The sequence below is a fragment of the Heptranchias perlo genome, chromosome 16, assembly GCF_035084215.1.
Source record: "Heptranchias perlo isolate sHepPer1 chromosome 16, sHepPer1.hap1, whole genome shotgun sequence".
In the NCBI taxonomy this organism is placed as follows: domain Eukaryota; kingdom Metazoa; phylum Chordata; class Chondrichthyes; order Hexanchiformes; family Hexanchidae; genus Heptranchias; species Heptranchias perlo.
This window is the reverse complement of record NC_090340.1, coordinates 51,116,357-51,137,855: the sequence shown is the minus strand read 5'-3', so window position 1 is coordinate 51,137,855 and position 21,499 is coordinate 51,116,357. Positions and strand designations below refer to the sequence as shown.

At 42.6% G+C, this 21,499-nt stretch overlaps 1 protein-coding gene across 1 annotated transcript in view; it reads right to left on the bottom strand.

The window, feature by feature from the left end:
• Window positions 1-21,499, bottom strand: part of LOC137333778 (calcium-transporting ATPase type 2C member 2-like) — an 87,056-nt gene that overhangs the window by 30,226 nt on the left and 35,331 nt on the right. The window contains exons 9-13 of the mRNA XM_067998114.1: window positions 19,986-20,054; window positions 19,126-19,201; window positions 16,482-16,548; window positions 1,631-1,755; window positions 1,103-1,200 (exon numbers count right to left, since the gene is read on the bottom strand). Coding sequence (XP_067854215.1) covers window positions 1,103-1,200; window positions 1,631-1,755; window positions 16,482-16,548; window positions 19,126-19,201; window positions 19,986-20,054 — 435 coding nt within the window. The remainder of the gene's footprint in view (window positions 1-1,102; window positions 1,201-1,630; window positions 1,756-16,481; window positions 16,549-19,125; window positions 19,202-19,985; window positions 20,055-21,499) is intronic.

Here is a 21,499-nt window from a genome sequence, read left to right as displayed (position 1 = left end):
ATTACCAAAGCATCCACAATCCCTACTGCCACTTCCCTCAAGACCCTAGGATGTAAGCCATCAGGTCCAGGGGATTTATCCGCCTTGAGTCCCATTAAGACTCTTCAGCAGATGAAAACAGCTAATAGATAATGTCCCAGAAATTGCTCCAAGCGGCAAACCAACACTACTCGCCACTCCATAGATTTACACTAACCCACTAACTTATCGCAGTCTTTACTGTGGGCACTTCCTCTAATAGGAAGTGGAGAAGAGCCCAGCATTCATTCAAGCAAAGGTAGGACCCTGGGAGAAGCAAGAAGATCACACTCTCCCCTCGGCCAGTTTGCAGCATTTTTGACAAGCTGCGAAACTGTTTCTGCAGGCTGGAATATAAAATCCAGGCAGTGAAAGGTACAACATTAAAATCATTTGTAAGAACAGTTATAGACAGCAAAAAAGAGAGAGAGTAAGAAATAATCAAATTAAATAAAAAAAGAGACAGAAGGGAAAAGTTTAAACATTATATTTTTTTAATATTTAAAAAAAATTATAATGACCAAAAACTATTAAGGAGTAATGGGACTCCGCATTTTTCGAAGTTAATTTTTGGTTGTTTGGCAGTCATCAAGACTTACTGCGATATTAAAATTTAGTTTAGACCTGGTATTTTTAAGTGTACCTGTTTTGTGGCGACATTATTTACTTTCCAGCTGGGCACATGAGCAAATTGGTGCTTTTTCAATGATTTCACTGGAGAAGCAAGTTCCAGATTTCTGTGTTTCACTGCACAGGTGTGAACGCTGGAACTTGCTCCTCAATTTTGCCACTAACAACAGAGAACGTTGTTGAGTTCACCGTTCTTTTCTAAGCAATTTCTGGGCTAATATTAACGTGCTTATTCCTTAAGTACTAATCCTCATTTTGTCGTCAACTTTCCTACACCAAAAGTCTATGTTTACTTTATTCCTTTTTAATAGTCATTCTCTTGTGCTAAAGTTCGGGTTTGATGTGTGGATACGTTTCGGTAAATTTCCTCCAAAAATTATTTTGCCAATAAAGTGGCAAAGAGTAATTGTAAAACCCTTGTCAGGATTAGTTTGCACGGTACTTTAATACCCACCTCTGCAATTATGCCATCTGATGTAATTAATCGTGTTACTGTCATCTCATTGGCCGTTAGGGTGCCAGTCTTATCGGAACAGATAACATTACAGCAACCTATAATTTAGAAGCATGACTAGTAATTAGATGTATTAGAAACAATACGTAATTCTCTCCATAAATTATATTTAAGAATTAATTCAAATACTAAGATATTAAGACAGGGTGCTATTTATACATTGGCAATTTTGAGTTGCTTCCATGTATGAAGATGTTTGTACATAGCAAAATGAATGAAAAGTATAAAGTGAATTTACAATTTTTTTGTTGAACAATATAAACAACCTATAAAAGATGTATTTTTATTACAAATTTACTCAGTCAATTCTCCTATTGGCCAGATCTGTTGCATCTTGCTTGTTATTTCCTCTGGATGATTTATTTTAGATGCAAGTAAAATAATTCAAATTATTCAACAAAAAATAAACCCACATTGTTAAGTTTAATTATTTATAATTAATAAAATAAATTAATTTTGTTGACTTACCCAATGTTTCTACAACAGGAAGTTTCTTTATTATGACTCTCTTCTTTGACATTCTAATCACACCTAGTGCTAGTGTTACTGTGACAACAATTGGCAGGCCTTCTGGAATAGCTGCAACTGCCAGGCTATCAAAAAAAACAAGAAGCCATGTTACAGCCATGACCGATCCTGTCCTCACCCAAAGCTCATACATGCACCTTTCAGTAGGGGGTCATTGGATAGCAATCAGATGTGAGAACCACAGGAAATGGTGGAAACAAGGAAAAGCTATTTGGCCAACAAGCCACCCATTATTGTTTTTTCTTGTTCACATGATGTGGTCAACAGCAACTAGGTAACATTTATTTCCAATCCAGAGTTGCTCTACAACCATGTCATGTGGGAATGGAAGCCAGACCTTAGAGGTGGCAGATTCCTTTCCCCATAAGGGATTAGTGAAATGGATGGGTTTTTATGATACCTGACAGCTTTCATGTTAATTTTTGCCTGGTTCTAAACCACAAATCATCAGATTTATTCAATTCCATTTAATTGCCTTCATCGGCGTGAATGATTTATCTGGAACACTACCCATTTCCTTCATCATTCTGAAAATTTCTATTAGGTTTATTGAAAATCCTCCTTTCCAAAAGATAACAAAAACAATGGGGTCTAAATTGGGCCACGTAACGCCCACTGTGTAGGCGCTACACAGATTCTTAAGGACCCAAAATGGCATTCGGAATGTGCGAGTACACTTCCAGCATGGCATGTGCCGGACATATTGGTAAAGGCATTCATGCAGATAATGAACGCCGGCACCATGTAAAATAGGGAGAATATGTGGTAGATCAGAGTGCAATGCTGATTTAAAGGGACAGATGCAATTTTGGAACTCAACTGTCCAGCCAACACACTGTGTTAATCTCGCACAGCTGAACAGGTCTTAAACAGTATGGAAACCCCCACCCACCAGCGCTTTAAAGGGATTATGCAGGAGTTACAGGTTAGTTGCTGTATTATTGCTTCTGGTTGCTGATGCATTTGTACCTGTTTTGAGGACACCTATACTTGAATACTAGGTCGAGAGGGCATAGCCTAAAATTAGAGCCAGGGCTTGCAGGAGTGAAGTTAGGAAATGCTTCTACATGCAAAGGGTGGTAGAAGTTTGGAACACTCTTCCGCAAACGGAAGTTGATGCTAGCTCAGTTGTAAATGTTCAATCTGAGATTGATAGATTTTTGTTAACCAAAGGAATTATGGGATACGGGGCTAAGGTGGGTATAGGGAGTTAGGTCACAGATCAACCATGAACTCACAGAATGGTGGAACAGGCTTGAGGGGCTAAATGGCCTACTCCCGTTCCTATCTTCCCAAGTTCCTATAATAAAGTTTCAATACTCTACAGGGAGTGGGCTGGCTAGCTCACAGGCAACAGCAAGGGCACTTGTGGAGTGGCAGAGATGGGACAGGAATGCTGTCAACCTGAGAGAGGACAGCATGTTCATGTTTCATTGAGCCACGGCCACTTGCTGCCTTCTGTTATGCGCCACCTTCTCCTGCAAGAAAGCGGGAACGTGTGTCGGTAAGCGTCCTGCAAAATGTTTGGGTGATGTGGCGGTCATGGTTGAATAGCTGCCAGTGTGTGTGACCTGTGAGTTGTGGGTGTGCAGCTTGCAACAGTGGTAATGTGTAAGGGTGAGAGGAAGCATCTGAATGGAAGAGTTGAGTACTGATTGAAAGAGTTTGTTGGTAGGTGGGTTATGGGGGGGGGGGGGGGTGGTGTAGTGCATGGAGTAGTGGACTTGGCTAGTGGTGCAGTTGGTAGGAGATGCCACTTGACAGTTGACCTCACTCAAATTGACCACTCGTGTCAAATCATTGAACTTCTTCCTGCACTACATCAATATTTGTGGTGCTATGCACCTGGCATTAACTTCGTTCCCGACTGCCTCCCACAGTCTCGAGAGCATATGTCTGGAGGACCTCTTGACCCCCCGCGGATACAGGATGCCCCTCTTTCTGTCCACCTCTTGCACAAAGGACTCTAGTGCATCATACGGGAACCTTGGTGCATGCTCTCTCACAGGCCTGGTACAAACTCAAATTGGTAGATTGGTGGGGTCTGACGAGAAGATTGGAGGATGTGCGATCTAGTAGTTCGCAAACTTTATTCAAAGTTTTTTTAAAATTCGTTCATGGGATTTGGGTGTCGCTGGCAAGATCAGCATTTATTGCTCATCCCTAATTGCCCTTGAGAAGGTGGTGGTGAGCCGCCTTCTTCACCACACAGACTGCAGCGGTTCAAGGTTCTCCCACAGTGCTGTTAGGAAGGGAGTTCCAGGATTTTGACCCAGTGACGATGAAGGAACGGCGATATATTTCCAAGTCGGGATGGTGTTTGACTTGGAGGGGAACGTGCTGGTGGTTTTGTTCCCATGTGCCTGCTGCCCTTGTCCTTCTAGGTGGTAGAGGTCGCGGGTTTGGGAGGTGCTGTCGAAGAAGCCTTGGTGAGTTGCTGCAGTGCATCCTGTGGATGGTACACACTGCAGTCACAGTGCGCCGGTGGTGAAGGGAGTGAATGTTTAGGGTGGTGGATGGGGTGCCAATCAAGCGGGCTGCTTTGTCCTGGATGGTGTTGAGCTGCTTGAGTGTTGTTGGAGCTGCACTCATCCAGGCAAGTGGAGAGTATTCCATGACACTCCTGACTTGTGCCTTGTAGATGGTGGAAAGGCTTTGGGGAGTCAGGAGGTGAGTCACTCGCTGCAGAATACCCAGCCTCTGACCTGCTCTTGTAGCCACAGTATTTATATGGCTGGTCCAGTTAAGTTTCTGGTCAACGGTGACCCCCAGGATGTTGATGGTTGGGGATTCGGCGATGGTAATGCCGTTGAATGTCAAGGGGAGGTGGTTAGACTCTCTCTTGTTGGAGATGGTCATTACCTGGCACTTGTCTGGCACAAATATTACTTGCCACTCATCAGCCCAAGCCTGGATGTTGTCCAGGTCTTGCTGCATGCGGGCACGGACTGCTTCATTATCTGAGGGGTTGTGAATGGAACTGAACACTGTGCAATCATCAGCAAACATCCCCATTTCTGACCTTATGATGGAGGGAAGGTCATTGATGAAGCAGCTGAAGATGGTTGGGCCTGGGACACTGCCCTGAGGAACTCCTGCAGCAATGTCCTGGGGCTGAGATGATTAGACTCCAACAACCATTAACATCTTCCTTTGTGCTAGGAATGACTCCAGCCACTGGAGAGTTTGCCCCCTGATTCCCATTGAACTAGGGCTCCTTGGTGCCACACTCGGTCAAATGCTGCCTTGGTGTCAAGGGCAGTCACTCTCATCTCACCTCTGGAATTGAGCTCTTTTGTCCATGTTTGAACCAAGGCTGTAATGAGGTCTGGAGCAGAGTGGTCCATGGCGGAACCCAAACTGAGCATCGGCGAGCAGGTTATAGGTGAGTAAGTGCTGCTTGATAGCACTTCCATCACTTTGCTGATGATTGAGAGTGGATTGATGGGACCGTAATTGGCCAGATTGGATTTGTCCTGCTTTTTTGTGGACAGGACATACCTGGGCAATTTTCCACATTGTCGGGTGGATGCCAGTGTTGTAGCTGTACTGGAACAGTTTGGCTAGAGGCACGGCTAGTTTTCTTTTTTATTCGTTCACGGGATGTGGGCGTCACTGGCAAGGCCGGCATTTATTGCCCATCCCTAGTGAGATTTTTACAACTGAGTGGCTTGCTAGGCCATTTCAGAGGGCAATTAAGAATCAACCACATTGCTGTGGGTCTGGAGTCACATATAGGCCAGACCGGGTAAGGACGGCAGGTTTCCTTCCCTAAAGGACATTAGTGAACCAGATGGGTTTTTACGACAATCCGGTAGTTTCATGGCTATCATTACTGATACAAGTATTTTAATTCAATTTAATTAATTGAATTTAAATTCGCCAGCCACCATGGCAGGATTTGAACTCGTGACTCTGGATTTTAGTCCAGGCCTCTGGATTACTAGCCCAGTAACATAACCACTACGCTACCGTACCCTATATGTTCTGGAGCACAAATCTTCAGCACTACAGCCGGGATGTTGTCGGGACCCATAGCCTTTGCTGTATGCAGTGCACTCAGCCGTTTCTTGATATCATGTGGAGTGAATTGAATTGGCTGAAGACTGGCTTCTGTGATGGTGGGGATATCAGGAGGAGGCCGAGATGGATCATCCACTCAGCACTTCTGGCTGAAGATGGTTGCAAATGCTTCAGCCTTGTCTTTAGCACTTGAGTGCTGGATTCCGCCATCATTGAGGATGGGGATGTTTACAGAGCCTCCTCCTCCCGTTAGTTGTTTAATTGTCCACCACCATTCATGACTGGATGTGGCAGGACTGCAGAGCTTTGATCTGATCTGTTGGTTGTGGAATCGCTTAGCTCTGTCTATAGCATGTTGCTTCTGCTGTTTAGCATGCATGCAGTCCTGAGTTGTAGCTTCACCAGGTTGGCACCTCTTGTAATGGTAGAGTGAGGAATATGCCGGGCCATGAGGTTACAGATTGTGCTGGAATACAATTCTGCTGCTGCTGATGGCCCACAGCGCCTCATGGATGCCCAGTTTTGAGCTGCTCGATCTGTTCTGAATCTATCCCATTTAGCACGGTGATAGTGCCACACAACACGTTGGATGGTGTCCTCCGTGCGAAGGCGGGACTTTGTCTCCACGAGGACTGTGCGGTGGTCACTCCTACCAATACTGTCATGGACAGACGCATCTGCGACAGGTAGATTGGTGAGGACGAGGTCAAGTAGGTTTTTCCGTCGTGTTGGTTCATTCACCACCTGCCACAGGCCCAGTCTGGCAGCTATGACCTTCAGGACTCGGCCAGCTCAGTCAGTAGTAGTGCTACCGAGCCACTCTTGGTGATGGACATTGAAGTCCCCCACCCAGAGTACATTATGTGCCCTTGCTACCCTGTGCTTCCTCCAAGTGGTGCTCAACATGGAGGAGGACTGACTCATCAGCTGAGGGAGGGCGGTAGGTGGTAATCAGCAGGAGGTTTCCTTGCCCATGTTCGACCTGATGCCATGAGATTTCATGGGGTCTGGAGTCAATGTTGAGGATTCCCAGGGCCACCCCCTCCTGACTGTATATCACTGTACCGCTACCTCTGGTCGATCTGTCCTGCCGGTGAGATGGTGATGGAAGAGTCTGGGACATTGGCTGAAAAGGTATGATTCTGTGAGTATGGCTATGTCAGGCCATAAACTAACTCAACATTTTGCAAACACAGTGACGGGATCTGCATCTGTGTGTTTTATGTGTGCGATGTCTGATCTCTATTCGGACGCCGTGCGGACCCGTATCTTCGATTTTGCAAACATCAGAGTCCCGCAAGCATTGAGCAGCCCAGTTGGTGCTCATTAAAAATTCCAGAGGTCTCATCCTCACCATGCTGCACTATATTGCAGCACAGATTCACTTCCCAATTGACTTCCACTACTTCCGACTGCTGCAATGCACCTTCCCTTTAAGATGTGCAGGCTGCCTTTAAGCGGTGCTGGCCACTCGTGATATCTGGGCCCCGTGCTGTTGAGCAGCCACTCAACAGCGCAGGTAGTGCCAGCTGGACGCAGCAATCAGGTAAATCACCATGCAGCACGAATGTTACCTGCTGCCTGAATCTCTACAACCGGGTTAACTGCACACTGCGACTCCTGCACCCAGTTTTGGGGGTTATCCAATAACCCCTAACTTCTTTAATTTTATCCCTGACAACACATATATTTGTTGCTCCATTTTTCACCCTCTCAACAGCAATAATATCCGTTATGGTGGTGTAGTGTCTAATACTATATACAGTACTACAAACAATTCAGAAACATTACAACTTTTAAATTTTTTTAAAAATTCATTCATGGGATGTGAGCGTTGCTGGCAAGGCTGGCAATTATTGCCCTTCCCTTAAATGCCCTTTGAGAAGGTGGTGGGCCACCTTCTTGACAACTGAGTGGCTTGCTAGGCCATTAAGAATCAACCACATTGCTGCGGGCCTGGAGTCACATATAGGCCAGACCAGGTAAGGACGGCAGGCCTCCTTCCCTAAAGGGACATTAGTGAACCAGATGGGTTTTTACAACAATCTGGTAGTTTCATGGCCACTATTACTGATACTAGTTTTTTTTAAATTCCAGATTTTATTTAATTAATTGAATTTAAATTCCCCAGCTGCCATGGTGGGATTTGAACTCATGACTCTGGATTATTCAGCCAGGCCCCTGGATTACTAGCCCAGTAATATAACCACTATGCTACTGTACCCTAAATTTGCAATTTATCCTTCTGCTAATACAACTCAGTAACTGGCTTACCTTTTCTTCATTGCAGAAAAACTCCTGACATGTCAGTCACTGGCACTAGCCCAGAGCAATTCTTTTGATTATGAATGACAAATTGTTTTCCTGTTGTCTAAACTCTAAGATAATTTTTCCTACAATTGCAAGCCCTTGCCTCTAAACACAATACAACACACTTATCCTGCTGCATCTCCCTAATGGTCCTTTCAGCATCACAACATGTTGTACCATAATCCACCCTTGTATCAGCTCTTAATTGCTCCCAAGACACTTCAAGTACTGCTTTAATTTTTTTTCCCCCACCAGCTAGGAATACTAAAATGGTACAAAAAATAATCAAAAAGGCAAATGGAATGTTAGCCTTTATAACTAGAGGGCTAGAATATAAAGGGGGGGAAGTTTTGCTACTGCTATACAAAGCCCTGGTTTGACCACATCTGGAGTACTGTGTACAGTTCTGGGCACTGCACCTTAGAAAGGATATATCTATATCTGGGGGATGGGCGCCAGGATGTAGCGTTAGAAAGGAGAAACAAGGTGCACAAATGATTGTCCGACAAAGATAGCACTAGAGTAAGAAATAGTACAGTATTAGGTGGGATCAGACTAAGAATATGAGAAGGTCTAAGATAGGTTTAGAGTGCACATGTGTAAATGCACGAAGGGTTGGTGAGCTGCAGGTGCAAATAGCCACATGGGAATATGATGTAATGGCGATAACAGACCTGGCTCAAAAAAGGGCAGGATTGGGTACTAAATATTCCTGGATACAAGGTGTTCAGGAAAGATAGGGATGGAAAAAAAGGAGGGGGTTTGGCAGTTTTGATTTAGGAGAATATTGCAGTGCTCGAGAGAGAGAGGATGTTCTTGAGGGGTCAAGGACAGAATCTATTTGGTCCCAGTTAAGAAACAATGGAGGTGCCATTACACTATTCTATAGGCCACCAACTAATGGGAAGGATATAGAGGAACAAATCTGCAGGAAAATTAGAGAGGTACAGGAACTATAGAGTAGTGATAATGGGGGACTTCAACTATCCTAATATAGACTGGGATAGTAATAGTGTAAAGGGCAAAGAGGGGGAGGAATTTCTGAAGTGTGTTCAGGAGCACTTTCTTGATCAACATGTTTCCGGCCCAACGAGGAAGGAGGCATTGCTGAATCTAGTTCTGAGGAATGAAATAGGTCAAGTGGAGCAAGTGTCAGTGGGGGAACATTTAGGGAACTTAGGGAAAAGGACAAAGAGCAATCTAGAGTAAATATATTAAATTGTAGAAGGGCCAATTTCAGTGGGTTGAGAATGGATCTGGCCTGGGTAAATTGGAATCAAAGATTGGCAGGCAAAACTGTAATTGAACAATGGGTGGCCTTTAAAGAGGAGATGGTTTGGGTACAGTCTAGGTACGTTCCCACGAGGGGGAAAGGTAGGGCAATCAAAGCCAGAGCTCCCTGGATGACCAAAGAGATAGAGAGTAAGATGAAGCAGAAGAAGTATGACAGATGTCAGCTTGACAATACAAGTGAGAACCAGGCTGAATATAGAAAGTACAGAGGAGAAGTGAAAAAGGAAATAAGAGTGGTAAAGAGAGAGAATATGAGAATAGACTGGCAACTAATATAAAAGGGTACCCAAAAGTCTTCTATAGGCATATAAATAATAAATGGGTAGTAAGAGGGGTGGTGCTGATTAGGGACCAAAATGGAGATCTACGCATGGCTGAGGTATTAAATGAGAACTTTAGGAACATAGGAACAGGAGTAGGCCATTCAGCCCCTCGTGCCTGCTCCGCCATTTGATAAGATAATGGCTGATCTGTGATCTAGCTCCATATACCTGTCTTTGGCCCATATCCCTTAATACCTTTGGTTGCCAAAAAGCTATATCTCACATTTAAATTTAGCAATTGAGCTAGTATCAATTGCTGTTTGCGGAAGAGAGTTCCAAACTTCTACCACCCTTTGTGTGTAGAAATGTTTTCTCATCTCGCTCCGGAAAGGTCTGACTCTAATTTTTAGACTGTGCCCCCTACTCCTAAAATCCCCAACCAGCGGAAATAGTTTCTCTCTATCCGTTCCCCTTAATATCTTATAAACTTCGATCAGATCACCCCTTAACCTTCGAAACTCGAGAGAATACAACCCCAATTTGTGTAATCTCTCCTCGTAACTTAACCCTTGAAGTCCGGGTATCATTCTAGTAAACCTACGCTGCACTCCCTTCAAGGCCAATATGTCCTTCCGAAGGTGCGGTGCCCAGAACTGCTCACTGTACTCCAGGTGCGGTCTAACCAGGGTTTTGTATAGCTGCAGCATAACTTCTGCCCCCTTGTACTCTAGTCCTCGAGATATAAAGGCCAGCATTCAATTAGCCTTATTGATTCTTTTCTGCACCTGTTCATGACACTTCAATGATCAATGTACCTGAACCCCTAGGTCCCTTTGGACATCCACTGTTTTTAACTTTTTACCATTTAGAAAGTACCCTGTTCAATCTTTTTTTGATCCAAAGTGGATGACCTCACATTTGTCTACATTGAATTCCATTTGCCACAGTTTTGCCCATTCACCTAATCTATCAATATCGCTTTGTAATTTTATGTTTTCATCTACACTGCTTACAATGCCACCAATCTTTGTGTCATCGGCAAACTTAGATATGAGACTTTCTATGCCTTCATCTAAGTCGTTAATAAATATTGTGAATAATTGAGGCCCCAAGACAGATCCCTGCGGGACTCCACTAGTCACATCCTGCCAATGTGAATACTTACCCATTATCCCAACTCTCTGTCACCTTTCGCTCAGCCAATTTCCTAACCAAGTCCATACTTTCCCCTCGATTCCATGGGCTTCTAACTTAGCTAACAGTCTCTTACGTGGGACCTTATCAAATGCCTTCTGGAAGTCCATTTAAAATAACATCCATTGACATTCCCTTGTCCATTACTTTAGTCACCTCTTCAAAAAATTCAATCAGGTTTGTCAGGCACGACCTACCTTTCACAAATCCATGCTGGCTCTCCCTGATTAACTGAAAATTCGAGGTGTTCAGTCACCCTATCCTTAATTATAGACTCCAGCAATTTCCCCACAACAGATGTTAGGCTAACTGGTCTATAATTCCCTGGTTTCCCTCTCTCTCCTTGCTTAAAAAGCAGAGTGGCATGTGCAATTTTCCAATCTAGAGGGACAGTTCCTGAATCTAGAGAGCTTTGAAAGATTATAGTTAGGGCATCTGCAATGTGCTCACCTACTTCCTTTAAAACCCTGGGATGGAAACTATCTGGTCCTGGAGATTTGTCACTCTTTAGTGCTATTATTTTCTTCATTACTGTTGCTTTACTTATGTTAATTTTATCGAGTCCCTGTCCCCGATTCAATATTAGTTTTCTTGGGATTTCCGACATGCTATCCTCTTTTTCTACTGTAAATACTGACGCAAAGTAATTATTCAACATGTCTGCCATTTCCCCATTGTCAATGACAATATCCCCACTTTCAGTTTTTAAGGGGCCAACACTGCTCCTGACCACCCTCTTTTTCCTAATGTAACTATAAAAGTTCATTGTATTGGTTTTGATATCCCTTGCAAGTTTTTTTTCATACTCTCTTTTTGTAGCTCTTACTATCTGTTTTGTGATCCTTTGTTGATCTTTATATCTTTCCCATTCGCCAGGATCTGTGCTATTTTTTGCCTTTTTGTATGCCCTTTCCTTATGTCTTATACTGACCCTTACCTCTAGTTGTTCATGGCTGTTTTTTTTGGCAAGTAGAGTTCTTGCCCCTCATGGGTATAAACTAGTTCTGTATCACATTAAATGTTTCTTTAAACATTTCACACTGATCATCAGTCGTTTTACCCATTAACAGATTTGCCCAGTTTACTGTGGACAGTCTCTGTCTCATCCCATTGAAGTCGGCCTTACCCAATTCTAGAATCTTAGCAGCTGACTCACTTTTTCCCTTTCAAACACTACATTGAACTCGATCATGTTATGATCGCTATTGCATCTGTCTTTATCAAGGAGTGAAGATGCTGCCAAAGTCACAGTAAAAGAGGAGGGAGTTGAGATGCTGGATGGGCTAAAAATTGATAAAGAAGAGGTACTAGAAAGGTTGGCTGTACATAAGTAGATAAGTCATCTCGTCCAGATTGGATGCATCCTAGGTTGCTGAGGGAAGTAAGGGTGGAAATTGCAGAGGTGCTGGCCATAATCTTCCAATCCTCCTTAGATATAGGGGTGGTGCCAGAGGACTGGAGAATTGCAAATGTTACACCCTTTTTTGAATAAGGGTGTAAGGATAAACCCAGTAACCACAGGCCAGTCAGTTTAATCTCGGGTGTTGGGGAAGCTTTTAGAAATGATTATTAATTTTGTCCTGGATTGTCACTTGGACACGTGAGGATTAATAAAAGGAAAGCCAGCATGGATTTGTTAAAGGCAAATTGTGTTTAACAAACTGGATTGAGTTTTTTGATGAGGTAAGAGGGAGAGAGAGTTGATGATGGCAATGTGGTTGATGTTGTGGACTTTCAAAAGGTGTTTGATAAAATGCCACATAATAGGCTTGTCAGCAAAATTGAAGTACTTGGTATAAAAGGGTTAGTGGCAGCATGGATACGAAATTGGCTAAGTGACAGGAAACAAAGGTTCCCCAGGGGTTGATACTAGGACAATTGCTTTTTTTGATATATTAATGACTTTGACATGGGTGTACAGGGCACAATTTGTAAATTTGCAGATGACACAAAACTTGGAAGTGTAGTAAACAGTGAGGAGGATAGCAATAGATTTCAAGAAGACAAACAGGCTGGTGGAATGGGCAGACACATTGCAGATTAAATTTAATGCAGAGAAGCGCGGTGATACATTCTGGCAGGAAGAATGAGGAGAGGCAATATAAACTAAATGGTACAATTCTAAAAGGGGGTGCAGGAACAGAGAGACCTGGGGGTGCACAAATCTTTGAAAGTGGCAGGACAGGTGAGAAAGTGGTTAAAAGAAGCATACAGGATCCTGGGCTTTATAAATAGAGGCAGAGAGTACAAAAGCAAAGAAGTTACGTTGAACCTTTATAAAACACTGGTTCAGCCACAGCTGGAGCATTGGGCAGGATTTTGACTCCGAGCCAGGAAGGGGGTGGAGGGGGGGTGGGGTTGAAATTGCAGATGGGAAATCTGGAAGTACAGGTTTCCTGGACGTTATGATTTCGATGCAAGGACGTCTTTTTTTTTGTCAGTTTTCCGTCCGAATGACCAGCCTGAATGACAGGCTGGTCCCAGTCGGACGGGAGACCAGCCAGGGAGAGGATGTGTTCAGGTAAGACTTTGGGTAAATCTTTGTATGGATGGGGTGGGGGGGCATGGGGGCGCATGGGTGGACATGGGGGCATGGGTTGGCACAGGGGAGTCAGCCTCATGGGGGGAGGAATTGGGTTCGGGGGTCCACAATCATTGTTGGGGGGGGAGGGGTGGTGGGGAGAGAGAGGGCAGTGATCCACAATCGTTTTGGTGGCAGGGGGCGGGGGGGGGGGTTGTGGTGGTCACTGCAGGTAGGTTTGTTGGACCTGGGTGAGCATTCCTGCTCCTCTGGGCCCACAAGCTGTGCCAGAAAAGCACCTACCCAATAGTCTTGGGCCTTCTCACCTCCTTTCCTGTGGTGTGAAAGAGTAGGCCCGGGAATCCCGCCCCCCGGGGTTGAAATCAGAAACTGTGGGGAAATGGAGGCCCTAAGCTTCCTTGAGGGGTTTTAAGGCTCGATCCGCCTCCTGGGAGGTTGGTCACCCGCCCCTCATTCTGCCCCGGTGAAAACCGGAAATGGGCTGGTTGGAGGCGGGTCTGATATGGTTGCAATTTTGAATGCCCCCCCACCCCATCCCACTCGCTTTTCACTTTTAAAATCGTGCCCTGTGTGTCCAATTCTGTGCCGCACAGTTTAGGAATGATATGAAGGCCTTAGAGAGGGTGCAGAAAAGATTTACTAGAATGGTTCCAGGGATGCAGGACTTCAGTTATGTGGATAGACTGGAGAAGCTGAGTTTGTTCTCCTTAGAGCAGAGAAGGTTAAGAAGAGATTTGATAGAAATGTTCAAAATCATGAAGGGTTTAGATAACGAGAAACTGTTCCCATTGGCTGAATGGTCAAGAACCAGAGGCACAGATTTCAGGTGATTGGCAACAGAACCAAAGGTGACATGAGGAAAAACTTCATGCAGCGAGTAGTTGCAGCTACCTTAACAGGATGCTGCTTAGCAGATGGCCAGCTAGAAGTCTCCAGCTACTGAACCAAGGATCTTAGGACCAGGCCGAAGGCATATCTCCAGATGACTCGCCCCATCATTTACTACTGACCCTGTTGGCAATCACATATTTTCAATCTCAGTCTTTGTGGTAAGCAACTATCGCTCTTGTCGCTGAGCACTTTAGTCTGATCACTCGTAGCACAGATGCCATGAGCCACTGCAGATTAGCAGATATCCTTTGTCATGAGTACGCCCTTTTCTATAAAATAGCCAATGGCTACTCTCAACGAAGATGACAACTGGTGAATGGCCTGAAATTTCTAAGTGACATTGAACACTGCAATTAGAAAGCAAAGGACATACCAAGCTACCCACAAATACATGACTGATTTGCGTGTACCTTTGAATCCCATGCTGATACTACATTTTTGGTGAACTTCAGAAAAGGAGAGAGCACAGCTGCCGGAAGGATTTGCAACACCTTAGGAGCTCCAAGACTTACATATTCCAATATTCTATGAGGAGCAATAGGCAATCAAAAAACTGATCTGCAACGCTATCTGGAGATATGCCTACAGCCTGGTCCTATGATCATGCAGTGGGGGCCACAAACAGGCATTTGGTCCCTTATTTGGATATGCAAAGGGTCTAACACCTGGGCACTGCACGCCAATTTTTTGTCCTTTACCAATATGGCGGGCGGCGCACTTCTGGCTCTTAATGAGCGTACGCTTCCTACCTGCCATATAGGAGGCTTTTTACTTTTGTTACATGAACTTTTACAGCTTCCTTCCTTATTGTTTTTTAAACTGGGGTATGACTGCACCTGTGCTTTTTGGTACCTTACCCAAGTGACCATTCTTCACATATGAACTTACACTGAGCAGCAGCAGACTATTCGCCAACTTCAACCAAGGCCAAGCCTGTCCTCATGGAACATCCACATACATGCATATTTCCAGGATTCTTGGGAAGGGAGAAATATGTTGAATATCAATCTAAATTCAGAACCCGTGCTGAGTTTTCTCCTCCCTAAAATGTGATACTGAGCACAATTGTAGTACCCCTACCACTGCCCTGGGTGGAATCAGCCAACTTAGCAGACTGGGATGAAACCTGACATCCTTCTGGTCTGTTGAACTCAGCCACTTATTTGCATAACCAGCTTAGCCATCAGGAAGCCCCTAGTTTAAATAACTTGGGTCTCTTCATGTACAGAAAACATGGATAGTGAGACTTCATTTGCACCCCCTTTACATGGGGTGTTAAAAATGTTGCGCCTGCAATCATGAAGAAAACGTTTTGATGTTTGGACACAAGTTACATGGATGGTGGAAAAATAATGGCAGACTATGCACTACACTAATACTACCAACACAAAGAAAATAACAAATAGGGAAGAGGGAAGAGTTTTGCAAAATGATTAGAAATGAAAACCAGTTCTGATGATGTTTTACTACATTAAAAACGCTATATAAATGCAAGTCGTCATTGTTGATGTAGACACTACCATAAATGAGAGGTGGAGCAAAGGGTGGAGAAATGAGAGGAGCAAGTGCATCCGAAGAAATTTAAAAACAGGCTTACTATAAACTAACCAAAAGCTATTCCTATGGGATAGGAAATAAAATTAAAATTGCAGTTTTAGGAATCATTCATTCAGCTGAGCTGGGAAGAGTTGAAATAACAGATGCCACCAAATTCACAAAAACAGGTTACACAACAAAAAGAAAAATCAGTGCAACAAACTCAATTAACAAAAATAATAATTCATGCACATATTTATATATTGTGTGAATAAGGCAAAATCCAACTACAAATAATGGAATCTTTTCATGATCTCAGGAATGAATAGTTTAAAGTCACTTTTAGAATGGAGGACTAAATAAATTTATGTATTTTTCTTTCTTCAAATGAATTTAACATCTTGATTTCACCAATAATTTTTCCCCTTGCTCTGGTCCAATTGGATCTCTTGTAGCCAACCAGCCTACTCCACAAAATCCACTTACTACCTTTAGTCTAATCCTGTCCGGTAAGACATTCTATAGACATCAATTTTACTTCTCTGTTAACAACAATTCTGCTTCTAAATAGGACTCTGCCTTTTTACTTATGCTGCTGCAGCTAAAATTATTTCGAAGCCTACTTCATTGAAATTCAGCAAGTTCAGTACTCTTGGAAATAACATGTCCTCACACAATGGTCATTGGTATTCTAGCACATTGAACTGTATAATTATAAGAGGGGCATTTATGTTCTTACCTAACTCCTATAGTAAACATGCCAAGGAGGTGCTTCCCTTGTAACCAACCAATCAACATCATTAAACCTGTAGAAAACAATGTTTATATTTGAATGAAAAGTATTGGAATTAATTAAAGTCATTGGGGGCGAATTTCCTGGTGGTTTCTCCCAGTCCATTGCTGTAACTTCAGATGGGAGAGCCCTAAGAAAATTCACGCCCGTTGATTTATTTCCTTTTACAATTTCAAGCTATGATCAATATTAGCAGAGACAAAAAGTTACCAAATATATTTCATTTGGGAAATTTTAGGTATGGCAGCTCACTTGGCCAAATTCAAAGAGTATTCTCTCAATCTTCAATATGACTAGTCAATCTCCCATGGCAATGCTTACAGCAAGTGAGAAGATAATGCTGTTTTATCATGGCAGGAATATTATGCTATGTATTGTCCTGCTAATAAGGTAATGCTTTGTATAACTTAGCTTGTCCATTTAAGGTCACAGATTCAAATTGTTGTAAATAGGTACATACTGAGGTAAAATAAAGGCTGATTCTGGGGAAGTTTATGGATTGTAACTTCTAGGCTCCAAGTCAGAAGAAACCAGTAGGAAATTATTGGCACTCTCGTTTATTGGTAGATACCCAATGTGGCCAGTTGTGATTTGTTCATGTTTTACGCAGGTTACATGCAAGTTCCCATCACTGTCTCACCATTCTTTAGTACATCTATTGCTATTTCTCATCATGATGCATCAGCTAGCCATGATTTCACAAACTGTTCTTTGTTTTTCATGAATATTGTTCATGGTACAGGAAGCCATAAATCTGATGGTATAAAGACAATGCCAACATTGTTCCACCTCAGCAGACACCTCCAGTGTCTCTTTACATGGGCAAATGTGTTTTCCACAATTGTTTTTATACTGGACAGTTGAAAGTTGAAATTCTGCCATTCCTGGCTCAGATAGGCATCATTGAAAAATTGTGTGGGATCCACGAACCAAGTGTACACACACTGCGTCCAGAGCCAGATTACCACTGAAATATTAATGTCTCTGCTTGGATTCTTGAACAGGGTACCAGCATTATCCTCAATGTACAGGCTGAAATTAATTTGCAAGCACATAATATGGACTTTCCCAGGCCAAAGCATATATACTAATGGGTCCCTGTTACTGGAAATGGGCAGGTGACCAATATGTAGTAACAATGTTTACTGTGTGAATATATAAAAATCACATACACAACTCCCAACGGTGGTATCTGCTGTTTCTAGAGAGCCTGATTTTGTCCTGATTGCATCAATAATCCTCTAAAGCTGTCTAGTTTGCCTTTTGGTAACATACTTCAAAACTAGTATCATCACACACAATCACACCTATGATAGATATCAAAATACTAAGCAATAGTTCATTACTGTGATGCAACACATCTCCGTAATTAAATTACTATCTAGATCTCAGCTGGGACAGCACAGTGAATGCTTTTGTATTTTGGTCAAGGAGTAAGTTAAATGTTTGTCTGTCAACCCATTTCGACAACACAATGAATAGCTCTACCTTGAAATACTAGAACACAGTTTTATGGTTGCTTCATGCACAACAAAATGGGCAGTCATTAGGGAAGCAAAATGGTATGAAATGGCAATTCATTACTTCATAGTAATCGCATTTTCCCGTGTAGCAAATTACCTTTTTGGCATATAGGCAACACAGTAGGATGGAAAAGTGAAGTAATGTTGCTTACTGTTTATTGAAACACAATGGCTGGGCAATTCGACATCCGGCCAAAACGGGCGCAAAGTCGGTGCCGCAGCCACTCCACCTGCCCGTTGGCGCTGGCATGAGTCCTGAACCAAATTCAGGTTTAGGCCACATTTAAATGCAAGCTGTGGGTGCCAAAACTGCAGCCCCACTGCAGCTCACCGGTTGTGGGAGGGTGGAAAGTCAACCGGCTTCGACACTGAGCCGGCTGGCAGGTCTGGTGGGGGAGGAGGGAGGGGAGGGTGGGTGCTGAGGCGATCCCCCCGAGGCCTCAAATAAGCCGGCAGCAGTCCTGGAGTTTTTTTTGTTGGCCTAAAAGGAGCATTTCTGCTTCTCTTGGGTTCACTAAAAACTCAAAATTTCCCAGGCAGTTTTGTGCACAGCCTCCAGTAGGCCCTTTAAAGACACTGGTTAGGCCGCTCAAAGCCCAGTACAACTAAGCAGAGCAAGTGCGATCGATTTGTACCTAAGTTTTGCAACCAGGGTTCTACAAATGCATTGGATCCTGATTTGGATAAATAAGCAGCCTTGCGCCTGTTTTAGGCAGATAAGCTGTTCACCCATTTACAGGTCCGCTTGAATATTACATCAGGCAAGATTTGGGTGTCAAAAGTGCAGCCAAGGCTACCCCCAATTTTCAGCTGAGAGACACCCATTTTCAGATGCAAAACAGACAGCCATGAGTTGACTTTCTCCTGAAGTTTGTCCAGAGTCAAGACTGAGGGGAGACAACAAGATCGCACAATTCTGCATGATTGAATAATTTTATTAGCACTTCACTTGTAAATAGCCATTGTGATGTTATTTCACTAAAAGACCGTACAAATGATAACACCATTTTATTTACAGATCAACAAATAAGGAAAATTAAGATTTTACTTTACTTTGCCCAACTTACCAATTACTGCAAAAGAAAACAGTGATAATTGTTTCCCTAGCTTGTCCATACTTTTCTGTAAGGGGGTCTTTGGAGTCTAGACAGAATTAAAAAATCAATATTTGACAGATTAAAGGTTTAAACATTTTTCATTGTTTACAATTATAAGTTCATTGACAAGATTCAAGTCCTTTTTCAATAGATTTTTTCAAACTATTGGCTTTGTTGGATATCTTCACTATCTTTGAAGGGGATACTTAATGAAATTAAAATTAAAAACCACAGTAATTGTTTATGACATTTCTGAATTTGCATAACCCGCTTCTGATCAATAATAATATGCCCAAATTCACGAATGGATAAAACTGACGGGTTATCTGGTCATTCTCCCTCTCTGGACTGCAGTGTGAAAACGAAATCACCAGCATTCACTATAAATTACAGCATTAATTTTCTCCTATGAAAGTTCTATGTAAAATGAATACTCAGTCTAAACCTACTTCATAGGTTTACAGCATAAGACTGTTGACAATTTGGTATAAACTGGCAATCTGAAGAGCCACATGCATGGCTGGTGTGGAAAAAGGAAAGATTCAAACCAGTATAGATAGAAAGTTATAGCTATGGCATGTTGCTGGAGAGAATGGAGAGCACTATACTTTGACAATGTTATGCCTGATATGGAGTGTTCAATGCCAATACTGGATGCTCAACAGGATGTGCATCATGGTCATCCTTTACTTCAATGAGAAAAAAAAACATTGTGAAAGGAGAACCTTAAGGTTAAGCTATCCTAGTGACTGCATTGGATATGTTTGATCTTTATGACCGTCATCTATAAGCAATGCTACTGAATAATAAACAAACATTCAAATGTATACCTCTTCAGCTTGCATCATTTTAAAAACTTCTCCAAACTCAGAGTTTTCACCGGTTCCAATCACAATGCCCTGAGCATAAGAAAAAAAAAACCAAACATTACACAAGTACACAATATATATATAAAATTGCAGCAAAATTCATCCAAATTGGTCAAATGTAAAATTGAACAGGGCTATTTATTGTGGCTGGATTTCCTAACCTTTGCTTTTGGAATTGGCTTGCTGGTTATTCAGGTGGTTTGGTGCCAGAAAAGATATTTAAAAATGTAGTGAAGGCAGACGTTTCAGAATAACCACCCAGCAATCCTTCCAATCACTTCTGCACACGGATGACATCGAGCATAATATTTTAGGCAATAATGTAAATCTTATAAAATGCTGTGCAAACAGTGTACTGGTACAGTATCCTTCTAATTATTCTGTTGAGATGGCTATGAACTGGTAAGTCTTACTTCAATACAGGATAATATAATGGAATTGATCAGGAATAAATTTAAGGATTACCTGTATGATAATTTAGTGAATGTCAACCAATATGGATTTAGAAAGTAACCAACCTCCTTGATTCTGAGGAAGTGACATCTCAAGTGGACAGTGGGAAGCCCTGACTTCAAAAAAGCATTTGACAAAAGTATTCTGCATGAAATGACACTGGTTAAGCTCAAAGTGGTGAGAATTCATAAATCTTGGAAATGGATAAGAAATTGCCTAAAGGGGAGAAAGCAGTGGGTGCTTAGAGGATTTATGTTGAGGTGAGGGGACAGCACATTCTGAGCAGGATGCCTCAGAGTTCAGTGCTGTGAACCTACTATTGCTAATTTAAAGACTTGGATTCAGAAAATTAATGAAAAATGGTTAAATTTGCAGTTGATATCAAACTAGGAGAGGCAGTTAACTGAGAACTGCAAACTGATTTGGATAAAATATGTAAATGAGTGGCACAACAGCAAATGAAATGTGATATGTAATAACCAGCAAGCCAATTCCAAAAGTACTGCAGGAAGAAAAATGAGTGACAAATACTTCATGAATGGCATCAAAATAGTTAAGGATGAAGGTGAAAGATCTTAGTAGACTTGATCAAAAGCAAAATATTGCTGATGCTGGAAATCTGAAATAAAACAGAAAATGTTGGAAAGGCTCAGCAAGTGAGACAGCATCTGTGGAGAAAGGAACAGAGTTAAGGTTTCAGGTTGAAGACCTTTCGTCAGAACTGGAAGATGTTAAATAGTTAAAGCTTTTAAGCAAGTACAGAGCGAGAGAAAGGGTGGGGAGGGAGGGGAGGAAAGAACAAAAGGGAAGGTCTGTGATAGGGTAGAGAGCAAGAGTGATTAAATGACAAAAGGGATGATGGTGAAAGTCAAGGAGGGTGGTAATGGGTCAGGTTAAAAAGCAAAAGATTGGTCTAGAGTAGCTGTAAATGGCAACAGCAGAACCATTACCAGCACTTCCTGTCTGAAAAAAGGGGAGCAGTGGTTATGATCTGAAGTTATTGAAATCAATGTTGAGTCCGG